Below are 12,114 nucleotides of genomic sequence, written 5' to 3'. Positions count from 1 at the left end.
TCCACGTGCAGCGGTGTGCGCTGCTCTGTCCCCTCACGTCCTGAAAACCCAAGCGGCCTTTCGCCTTGCATTCAGACATACGTGCTCAGTGTATATCCCACCCCCAGCCATTTTTGGGATCACTTACTTTGTTTCCACAATTTTATCATGAAACATTTCAAGCATACAGAAAATGGAAAGGATTTTACAGGGGGAAACAATGTAATGGGGGAGGAGAGACAAGGCTCCCATGCAGAAAATTTCCAAGTTAATATATGTGGGTACTCACTCCTAAGGAGATGAGTGTAGGCTGCTCATAGTAGCTCCTTCCTAAGAGGACAGAACTGAAAGAGGGAAGATGAGAGAGCAGCTTTACAGTGGAGAAACCTGACAACGCGACTTCAGCCAGGTGATTAGGGTCAACATCACCTAGGCTAAGTCCCGGTGACAGTGTGTGTCCTTGATACGATGTGACCAGGATGGCACTTTACTTGTGTGGCCTTCTTCCTTTAAACCCATAATCTCATTCGAATCATGCGGGAAACATCAGACAAATCCCAACTATGTTAGAGTCTACAAATTGACCAGTCCTCCTCCAAACTGTCATCAAAAACAAGGAAAGTCTGAGAGACAACACAGGCAATAGGAGCCTACGGAGACATGAAGACTAAATGTCATGTGGGCTCCTGGCACAGAAAAAGGACATCAGGGGCAAACTAAGGACATCTGCTTAAAGTATGGACTTAATAATAATACATAAGTATTGGTTCATAAATTGTGTTGAAAATCCCATACTAATTTAAGATGTTAATAATAGGAGAAACTGGGTGCGGGGGTATATGGGAACTCTGTGTACTATCTTTGCAATTTTTTCTGTAAAACTAAAACTCTTCTAAAATCTAAAGTTTCTTAAAAAACAAAGCAACCATATAAGCATCATTTAAATTCTACCCTTCACACTTTAGTATTTTTATCATACTTTGCATCACCTATCTGTCCCTCTCTCTGTCTCTTTTTTTAAAAGCCTCTCTTGACTATCTTCTCCTTCTGGCTCAAAAAGGAAGCCGGGGGCCGATGGGCACACAACACCCACAGTGTCTCTGGGTCCTTTCACTTCTACTGGGCTGGATTTGCTCTCCCAATGCCCATTCCCCAGGCTCAGCCGCTACAAACAAGGAGCTCTACTGCCACCTAGTGGATTTTTAAATTAAAAGGTTGAATGCAGGAAAAGCTGAAGGAGGCCTGCTGGCAGAGGGCCCCTCAGGCTGCCAGGGACCCTGAGCCCAGAGATGACTCCACCCTGGCCCCTTCCCCACTGATCCCCATCTCAATTCTAATTTAGAATTAGGCATTTCCTAACTTTGGCCCCAATTTCCAGTTGTGCAATTATTTTGTAGGGTTAAACAATACTTTTCAATTTTTTGGAAGGGGGCAGAGCATGAGGGAATTGGGAGTTTTCAAGTTTCACTAGCAGGTCTAGATGATCATGAAGAACAGTTTTAGAGCAGTGGGTGTGCCCTGTCCAGCTGCTTTAGAAAGATAAGGGTGTGGAGGTTTCAGCTCACTGGACGTCGGGGCCTGGTCTGGGCCTCCGGACAGCCTCCTCAGGCAGGAACAGCTATGGTCACCAGAGGCCGGGCCAGTTTCTCCTAAATACTGAGGCCAGAGGGGCAGGATGGGTGCTTCCCGAGGGCAGGCAGCACCGCTCTGCCATACCAGGCCTCCGCTTCTGAGGGAGGCCCCTCACCTGGCAGCCGGCAGGCGTGGCGGTTCATGCCCCTGGGTTACAAGGAACAAGGCAAGCCTGTCTTAATTGGGGTTGCCCTGGAAGTACAGCCTGGGATCAGGGTTCAAATGTTATTTATTTGTAACTCAGTCCCCGGAAACCCCAGTACAGAGTGGGACTTGAGTCAGGGGAGGGAAAGAATCCAGTAAAATGTGTCAGCAAACCATTAATGTGATGGCTTTGAGCTGAGTCCTGCTAGGAGCACCTCCCGGGCTGAGGGGCCAGGACGCTGGGAAAGGGCAGCTTCTGGGGCATCAACTACTGCACTTCTGGTACCTTGGGCCACAACAAGCAGCTTCCCGAGAGCAGAAGTAGGTGCCAAGGGGCTGGGGTGAGGCACTGCCAGGTCCTCTTACTGTGTTCGTGTGACGGGGGTCCACCTGCCCACGCCACCTATTCAGCCCCAGGGAATGAGGTCCAGGGATGAGCGGGGCAGGACAGAGCACTGTCAGGTTAGGAGCGACGCCTCTGGGACGGTGGTCGCCTTCTCTGCACAGGGGAGACTGTAAGGAAGGGAGCAGCGAAGTCTGGGGGTGTGGAGGGGAGTGTGCGGGGCAGCAGGGAGGAAGAAGGAGCCAGATGGACAGCGGCCTTGTCTGCAAGCTTCCCCGGGCCCGCCAGCCACCTTTGTAAGCGTTTTAATCTCCAATGAATGGAGGACCTAGCTCCCTGAAAAACAGAACAGAACCAGGTTGTTAGCACGGAACGCCACGTTTGCAGGTGATACAAATGTATCACCAAGGAACAGCAGTTCAAGATGAGCTAAGGCTCATCTTGTGGAGGATGGTGAAAAATAGAAATCTTTCCCCAAATCTCGTGTCGGTTTTCCTAAAGGGCTACCTAGAAAACGGTGTCTCACAATCTCGGAGCACACGACCTCCTGCGCAGACACCTGGTGGTCACCAGGCTTGGGGACCCAGGGCGGGGTCCCCACCGGACGGACACGCAGGAGCCTGTACATCACAACCTCGCGGGTCACCGAGAGCTCATGCAGGGGTCAGCCGGAGCGGCCGGCGCAGCGAGGGCCGGGTCCGCAGGCGGCATGAACGCCGGGGGCTGGAAACCCGGGCCAGAGGCTCCAAGGCTCTCGTCACGTTACCCGTCTGGGGCTGTGCGCGGACCGGAAGTGCAGGCGGACACCGGAAGCTGACGTCGCCGCTGGGCGGGAGCAGAGGGCGCGTGCGGGCGGTCTTTCCGTGGGTCGGAGTCGGGGCTGGCCGTGAGGGCTTGGAGGCAGTGGCGGGGAACGACTCCCCTCGTCCTCCTGCTTCCTGGAGGCCACGTGGTCAGAGAGAGGGCCGTGCGGCGCGGGGAGGACACAGGAGTGGCCGGACGCCCGCCTCTGGTCCCCGGGGGGCGCGCTGGGCGAAGGCCCACGAGGGTGACTTGCTGCCCCGGTGGCTCTGGCTTCCAGAACCAGCACGCTGGCGAGCACGGCAGCCCTCCTCGAGCTTCCGCAGCTGCCATCTGTTTGATCCTTACACATGAGGGAGGGAGGAAGGAAGAAGCCGGGTAACTTCAGCTCCGGGTGTGCGGGCTGTGGGAGGAAGCAGAACTCGCTCAAGGGCCGAATCCAGCCCGCGGTGTGGCCACCCTCCTGTGTGACGCGGGGCTCCTGTGCTCACCTTCAGGAGGAACGGCCGCATCACCCGTTCCCGCGTCATTTTGGAGAAGCACGACACACGTGCGGGCTGAACTACCTAGAAGAGATGATGACGAGTAAAATGTTAATTGAGTTCAGGTTAAGTGCTTTTGGCAACAGCATGTCCCGGAGAGTGGAGATCCCATTTGCTGACAAGGGTCCTCGAGGACAGCGTTGTGTGCCCGTGCTAGCAGGTGGCCTGGAGGGCAGACTTCCTTCCAGGTGCCCTTTAACACTGTGCTCCCATAGTTCTTTTACCTTCCTAGTAATTTCACTCCAGTAACTTGCAAGTACTCCTGCCACGCGCTTAGTTTTACCTTGCATCTCCCCAAAGGCTATGGTTTAAAAAGTGATGGTAGTAAAAGGTTTAATAATAATTAACTGTGGAAAGTAGGGCCAGGGAACCATGAGCCCTATAAGGTAAATGAAAACCACATTTTTGACACCAAAAATAAAATGTTGAATAGGAAAAAAAGATTGAGAGACATATGTAATAAACCGGCTACAGTGTGTGACAAAAGTTTGTGCTTGTGCGTCTCCTGATGGGGCTGTTCACAGAGACACAAATGCTGTTATCTATAAGACATTAGAAAAACGAAAAACCAACAATGCTGTTTCTCCAAAATTTTATTTTAATTTAAATTACAGGGCCAGCCAGATATTCTGATAAGAAATTTACTTTTCCTCAGGAGAAAGGAAATGCTTCCATGGCATTGTTAACAACTGTATACATCTCCACCTTTTTTTTTTTTTTAAGGGTTAAAAGTCACATTGAGTAACTGACTTATGTAAAATTAAACCTGGATAACACAAAAGAAACCACTTCCAGTATAATAGTTTTGGTAATATGAATATATTAAATGATAACTTCAAATGCAACTTTTCAACTTGAATGTTTTCACATTTTTGTTTAAAAACAACAAAACCCCCCAAAGTCTCAACTATCCCCAGATTCCAATGCGACAGTAACACCTCAGTGTTGTCTTTGACACGCTGCACCCCTCATGTCATCCACACCAAGGCTCCAGTGCTGCGACGGCACTGCCGAAGTGGAAGCTGTTTTGTTGTTTCAAGTTCTAAGAACCAGCTTGGCAAGGAAACCTTCCTTCTACTTGGGGTAATTACTGTTCTTGCACTGAATCCAGGTACCCAGCACTGGACCACGAGAAGCAGAACGATGCATCACGGCCTAGTCTGCCTTTCTAAACTCTTGGATATTTCCACTTCAGAGAGCTTGGATCACTCTCTACTTCCAACAGAAGAACATGAATTATTTTACACAGATTTGGGTAAAGACAGCCTCAGAAAAACCAATTATAATGTAGACTGCCATTTGAATGAAATAGAATAAAACACATCTGTATTTTCTGGAGGTATTTTCCTAACTGGTGCTCCTAGAAGATCTTAAAGTCTGCTGAAACATCAATTGGGAGTCTCATTTTACTGGCTGATAAATAATTTCAATCAGTAAGAGAGGCTAGCAAAGAATAATTATATAAATTTCTTAATCAGCTACAGCCATGCTGAATTCGAACTGGCAGACTCTGATTCGTAAGTTGTTAGTTGTGATTTTCATATCACTAAGATGAACAAATACCATTCTAACTTTACACAGATATATTCTAGGAGACGCTGTTCTGCCGTGGTCACAGTAACAAAAAGGTGGTGCAAAATCAGTTACTTTATAAATACTGGTAATTTGCAGCATTAAGGAACAGAACATTAAAAAAAATAAATTTCCCCATAGGACACCTATGACTAGGAACTCTTCTTTTCCTAAGAGAAGCCAAAGTTTTAATTATTCAGTTTCACAACTATTGTACTGGATTACTTACTCTAAGAAAGAAAAGGTGCTCTACAGAGGTCTCCCACACACACAAAGAATCAGCGTTAATTTAGCATAATCAGGATCATTCATAGATCTGGCGAGCTCATGACTCATTTAAATGAATAAGGCCAATATTATGCAGGAAAGTGTAGCTGACTGAGTTCCAGGTCTGTACTGTAGCCTATTGATGGCACCCCATTAGATAACTGAATATAAAGGATTGGTTTACTACTTTTTCTTTTAATGCTGTGATACTTAAATGTTAAATCAGCATTTTCGTGTGATTTGAAGTATTTCAATTACATATGAGCATTCATTTTTTGCAAAAACTCAATATTAGGTAATAGTTACATACTAATACAATAACATTCCTCTGCTGTACAAATTAAATCATTTAAAAGAAATGAGCATTCTAAGAATTATATACAAAAGAAACTTGTAAGCATCATTGAAATGAAATGCGAGGTGTCGTTGCTAGCTCTACTGTTTTAAAATACCTTCAAAAAGTAAAATTAACAATACCCTTCAACATATCCAGGTTTACGAATCTCAAGAAAATCAACTGTCAAAAAATTCTAGAAAGCTGTGAAAAGCATATATACATTTTCCTTATGACCTTATGAAGCTCCACACTTCTGAGAAGTTGCTAAGTTTCAATATCAATTTATTCATGTGTCAACTTTATTCACCCAGAAAGCTCACATCTTGGATATAGTTCCCCTATGATTTCAAATAAAGCTCTGCACGATCTTCCATTAGTGAAGGCATACAATCTGACCAAGAATCTGCGCTCAGATCCTTAACAAAGATAAATGCAAACAGGCAGGTTTACTCTGATAATATCAATGCCCTCCTTCCCTAAAACACACTATCATCTATCCATTTGCCTTCATGAACCTAGCCGTGTTCAGAACTCCTACAGCCAACGGAGTCTTTGAATTCTGAAATGACACCAAGATCAAGAGAAAGTCCACGTGTGCTCTAGTGTGCAAGAAAGCAGCAGCTACGTTCTCCAACTTGGACTAAAAAACAACAAAAAAGGTAAAATGAAAACCGTTCACTTAACAGCAGATTAGCAGTAATGTTCCTCATGAATCGATAACAGTGCCTGATGCTGAATAGCTAACAGCAGATGCTGAATTTGGATTTAACATTTTAGATGTTTATTGGAAATTAGGCTTCTTGCTGAGCTGGTCTCTTCAAATCCCTGATCTGTTTAACTAAATAGGTCTTCTCATCATTAAACTGCTCGTCCTCGGTCCTGTCATTCTGGAACTTGCTGAGGAACTCTATGAGTTTGGTCTGGTTCTTGAGGAGGATGTCGAGGATGGGCTGCGTCTTGTTAGGATTGGCCACAAACACCTGCAGAAAGAATACACATCAGCCACAGGGAAAGGACGACACGGAGACATCCACCTTGCAGGTGGCAGAGCACGTGCAGTGCACAAGCCAGGGCTTCCCTGGGCGCGTGGTGAAGTCAGGATGATGAGCTCAGAGGTTCTTCCTTTTGAAGCCCTTATCTTACAATTTAAAAAAAGAGAGAGAGAATTACATGTTTCAGCACAAAAAGGACTGATGTTCATTCATGCTCTGAAACTCAGTTGGTATTTATAAATTTAGACTTTGATTTTAGAATAAAATGAGCAGAAATTATGTCTGGGCACAGGAGATCAGAATGGATTTTAAGAACAAAAACTTTTCATGGAAAGCATTAAGACGTGGATTACCCTTTATTTTGTGATTAATAATTTTCTATGCCAAAGATAAATGACACTCCTCTGCAAATAAACTTTTCTTATTCCCAAATCTAAATGGTATATACCCTATTTCTGGGTCTATTTTTGTTTAAAATGTTGTACCACACAAATATGAAAACTGAACTCAAGTGGGTGACTTAGATTACCAAAACGAGGCTAGTAAAACTTCAGTAATTTGTAAATGAAATAAGATGAACAACTCTAGAGGAAAACAATGTTTCTGGTTTTACTTCTCTACCTTAAAAACGTGAAAGGCCTCAAACTGGATGTTCCGGCTTTTGTCTCGTAGAAGGTTCATCATTAATTTGAGGTTCTCAGGTTTACTGATGTATTTCGTCATAATTGTGAAGTTGTGTCTGTCTAATAGAAGTTCACCGAGAAGCTGAGAAAACATTGAACATTAGCATTCAGATTTGAAGTAAAAACGAAAGTTTTACAAACAATTCACTTAATAATCATCATTATTAAGCATGGAGTATTAGGAGGCACTCAAAAGACTGATGAACTGTACTGAATTATAACCTAAAAGCTAACGAGTGCCTACTGTTTACTACTTGAACACCTCCCTTTTCTTTTGGAGTTTAAAACCATGGTGAGTCTGACACTGCTCCCTGAAGAGGACATTCAAGGCACATTTTGCCCAGAATCTGAGACTGTCAGAACCTATTCTGTAAGCATGCATTTGTGTTATCTCACTAAAAAGAAACTATCCAAGAAAAGTGATCAGAAGATAAGTTACTGAATAACTATAAACCTTTGCTTAATTTTAAAAAATTTTTACTATTTTTAAGTTTTATTTATCTGAACTTCACAGGACGAAGGGTTTCATCATGTCCAATGTTTTCCATCACTTACCCCTAGACACACCAAATTCATCACATTTATCTTGTCTGTTCAGAAAAGTTTATAAAAACAAATACTTTTCTGTTCCTTCTTAAGCAAAGCATCCTGAAGATACTCTAAGCTTTTTTTAGTGATTCTTCAACATTACTAATGACATCAATTAAACTAAAAAAAGTCTATGCCTTCAGCTAAGTCTGTGCTTACTGAGGTCTATGGAATTTTAAAATTGTTCCTGCTTGTACTAGATTTCTCTTTTTCTGAAACCAGCAGTCACCTCTTCACATTGTCAGTGTGCCAACTTCTAGTCAAGGTCTAGTGTGCAGGTGGTATAACCTAATGGGAACAGGGACCAAGCTGCAGTGCTCATGGACAGATGCAGAAGCAGAGTGGTGGAGAGCCTGGCTCCTGGCAACAGCCTGCCTGGGTTCAAATCCTGGCTCCCTACTCCTGTGAGCTCTGTAACCTAGAACATGTTATTTAACTTCCGTGCCTCAGTTTCATTGTCTGTACAATGGGAGTGGGTAATGGTACCTACATCATATGAGAGTGTAGTGAGAAATAAAAGCAGGAATACGTGCAAAGCACGTTGGACCTGAGCCTGAAGAGACAAGGAGTGAGGCCTGAGGTAAGGAAAACGCACGAATAGAGCTACTTTCCCATGGATTACTTGCTTTTGTTAATTCCTTTCTGGGTTCCTGGTTATGATCTAGAAACTTGAAGTTTTCAGATAACTGATCTCTAGATAAATAACGTATCATCGTAGTAAATCAAAAATAACCCAATGTGCAGCAAAACAAATCTATTCTACTTAGGATTTATAAAGAATTTACAGGAAGAATTCAAAAGCTCAGACAGGCTTCACATCAATCTGAATCACAAAATCTCCACCTTTAAAGTAAGAAGCCCAGTATTTAGTCTTATGGAGGCTCAAAAGTTATTATTTAAGTATGTGAAGGTTTATAGATTTACTGGTGTTTGTTTTCTATCACAGAAACCAAGGAAATACTGAAAATGGCTCATTTCAGTTTGATTATCTAGACGAGGACGACTGGTAATTTAAAAAATTTCTTTGGCCATAGAAATAAAGATTGAAGTTTGGTACAGGGAATACAAATTTGCTGGTAAAATAAATATGGGGATAAATAAATGCCAATGTGGCTGCAAAAAAGACAGTACAAATTAAAATATATTTTTAAAGTACCACTGGTCCTCAAAATTGCTCCCTGTGTTCATGAGAAACAGCAGGAATGAAAGACTTGCTTCATTTCCATTACCAAGGTCCTGAAAATGGCAGTCAATCTTCCTTTTCATGCTGGTAATTCTGAAGTGGCAGAAAGCCTTTCTCCTTATATAAGCAGCCCAAGAATTCAGAATTTGGTCAAAGTCTATTGATTTGAAAGAAAAAAAAAATCCCCTGCCCTGTGAAGAGGTATTGGCCCTGGAAGCTAGTATCCTATGCAATCCTCTCTAGCCTCCTTGGCTTCAGAAAACACTGACTCCATCCAGTTGAGGAGAGCAGGATATCCTGGCCCTCAGATATGAAGAAGCTCCTGGAGTAGGGCCACTTCCCTCTGAGGACCACAGGGGAACCTGCCTATATTACACTGATGTAGAGGGAGGAACAACTCCTTAAACAGCTGCCAGATGTGCTGCATCCACCCCTGAAAATGAGAGGATTGTTCCCGTAAGCTATCAGAATCACCGGTGACCATCTAGGCTGCACACCTGGAGATGGAAAACAGGTTATGGATCCCTGACACTGGGCCAACGGAAGACCAGGAGGCTAGGCCCAAGCAAGAGCAACGAGTGGAAAGCACCCCAGCCTGACCAGGACACTTCAGTAGTGACACATTTCCAAGCTGTGGCCATTACTGGCCCTCAGTTATAGAAGTCATAGCCTTAAGGAGAATGAAGGAAGTAGATGGTCAGATGGAAAGGGATCTTTTGGAAATCTGGATGGCAGGGAGTATTCTCATCAAAGGACACAAAGTACAACGGATGCTCCCCATGTCCTTTAGTCAATTTCCACAGAAATATATGGTTTTCAAGAGTGATATCCTCATAGTAGGAGGAGAATTAGGAATGGAGTGTCTTGATCAAAATGAATTCAGACATCTCTGAGGGGAAGGTCTCTGGGCAGAGTAGAATTTAAAATGGACCTGGCAAAAAATATAAATGGAACTACAGTTTCCCCTCCCCCCAGATCCTTTGTGATTCCATCTATAGCTCCCGTCAGGACCACTAACTGGCAGAATGAGGGGTGTGCATTTATTAACTGAGGTATGAACTTTCTAGATCAGCGGTCAGTAAACTTTCTGTAAAGAGCCAGACAGTAAATATTTCAGACTTTGCAAGCCATATGGTCTCTGGGGCAACCATTCATATCTGCTGTTGTAGCCAAAACAGCCACAGATGATATGTAAATAAATGAATGTATCTCTTTCCAATAAAACTTTATTTACAAAAAAAGGCAGTGGGCTGGATTCAGCCCACGGGCTGTAGTTTGCCAACCCTTGTTCTAGAGTTTTAAATCTTATATTTAATTTCAAATGGAATTGCCCACATCCTATTCTGACACAAAACAGCCAAACCTGTCTATGGTTCCCAGTGTCACTGCCCCCGGCCGTGCCCTCCCCTCGCACAGCAAGCCCGCGCCAGCCACCCAGCAGCATCCCGGGGAGCACAGCACCCGCACTGCCTTCAACTCGCTGATATGCGTCTAAGTGTTAAAAAAAAAAAGTCTTCGAAATCTAAAATACTTCATTGCTAAGAAATTAAATCTTCTCCAAAATTCTGTATATTCCATTTTGGTATCCCTAATGTGCAAGGAAGTGAGCAGGGGAAGGGGCCCTGCCTGGACCACTGCTGAAGCCTGCTCCTTTCCACAAAAATCATGACCGTGGACTTTCCCTGCAAAGGTCTAGGACTCCTACCAGCATATATCCCTTTCCCCAAATACACATTTCAAGCACGGAGTGGAGAGAGATAAATTACTTGAAATGTGTCATACCTTGAGCGATTGCCTTTTTGTCACATAATTTTCTGAATGAAGTAACTTCTCATATTCACTGAAGAACTAAAAGACAAGAAAACACATATCAGAATTTTTTTTTTTTTTAAGACTGGTAGGTAACATTAAAAAGCATGAGTACAAACTTCTAACACTACAAAAGCCAACTGCTGCCCAAGCTCACCTCTTCCCATCTGTTTCACACCCATCCTCGGCGTGACAACCTGCTGGTTACCTCCGTGAAAAAGGCTCCTCGGACCAACCCCCCTGCTCGAGCGAGGAATGCAGATACCCTAAATCTGGTCCTCTTCTGTCACCCAAACTCCATATGCACAAAACTTAACTCCCTTTCCTCATACTGTTTTCTCATTGTTGAGTCAGCTCTCATTTCTTGGTGTTAGAAAATTCGTATCTGTTACAACTCAGCTAGTCCAAAGGACAACCACAAAGAAAAAAGTTACCTGTTCTTGCAAAGCAAGAAGAGAAAATAATTAAAAATAGAAGAGAGGACAAACTCAGCACTGCTAAATAAGTAGGTGTCCCACAGAAGGTAGGAATTATTGAAGTTATTCTCAAGGAGAGCTGTCTGGTTAGACTAGACCCCTGGCTCAGGAAGAAGGAATGGGACGGAAAGAGGACGGGCACTGTGTGGGCTCCTCCAAGCTTGCTCTCCGCGAGCGGCGCTTCAGCCCAGCTTTTTACTTACTGCAGAGTCACCCTCGGGGACTGCGTGCCTACACGACACTGTAATTCAATTCCCATCTAAGGATGCCAACTGGAGAAATTTGTTTCAGGTCCTGTGCTAAAAAAGGTTGTTTCTTTTGAACATGCATGTTTTGCTTTACAGATACTCTGATCTTTCAATTGGTTTTGTTCCCCCCTATGCTTTGATTATTAGAAAGCTCAAAGCCAAAATAAACAGATTTTAGAGCATGCATTATTTTGTGTAATAACTCCACCCCTCGCATAATTTAAACTGCACACATCTCCCCACTTGCAATCTCCTCCCTCATACCTGACTGCATTGTGCATATATATACTTTTCTGTCAGTTTCGCACAAAAATTTTCTAAAATCTTGTCAACTGATGTCATCCATTAATAACACACAGGAAAATATTTAAAAATTAAACTGATGTCACTGCCTGTAGTAAATTTCTTGGAAATTAGTTTCTATCTTTGGCAGGCTTTAAATAAGATACTCATATGTTCAATTAAAACAATCTTTGAGACCATGTGGTAATAAAAATAATATAGCTAGTGTTTATTAA

At 43.6% G+C, this 12,114-nt stretch overlaps 1 protein-coding gene across 2 annotated transcripts in view; it reads right to left on the bottom strand.

The window, feature by feature from the left end:
- Window positions 1-4,016: 4,016 nt before the first annotated feature.
- The window catches only part of CAB39 (calcium binding protein 39), an 85,531-nt gene continuing 77,433 nt past the window's right edge, over window positions 4,017-12,114 (bottom strand). For both annotated transcript variants that reach the window (XM_031452370.2, XM_064485255.1), the window contains exons 7-9: window positions 10,846-10,911; window positions 7,231-7,374; window positions 4,017-6,597 (exon numbers count right to left, since the gene is read on the bottom strand). In XM_031452370.2, coding sequence (XP_031308230.1) covers window positions 6,409-6,597; window positions 7,231-7,374; window positions 10,846-10,911 — 399 coding nt within the window. In that variant the 3' untranslated portion in view covers window positions 4,017-6,408. The remainder of the gene's footprint in view (window positions 6,598-7,230; window positions 7,375-10,845; window positions 10,912-12,114) is intronic.

Source organism: Camelus dromedarius, chromosome 4 (genome assembly GCF_036321535.1).
Source record: "Camelus dromedarius isolate mCamDro1 chromosome 4, mCamDro1.pat, whole genome shotgun sequence".
In the NCBI taxonomy this organism is placed as follows: domain Eukaryota; kingdom Metazoa; phylum Chordata; class Mammalia; order Artiodactyla; family Camelidae; genus Camelus; species Camelus dromedarius.
This window is presented reverse-complemented; position numbering and strand designations above follow the sequence as displayed.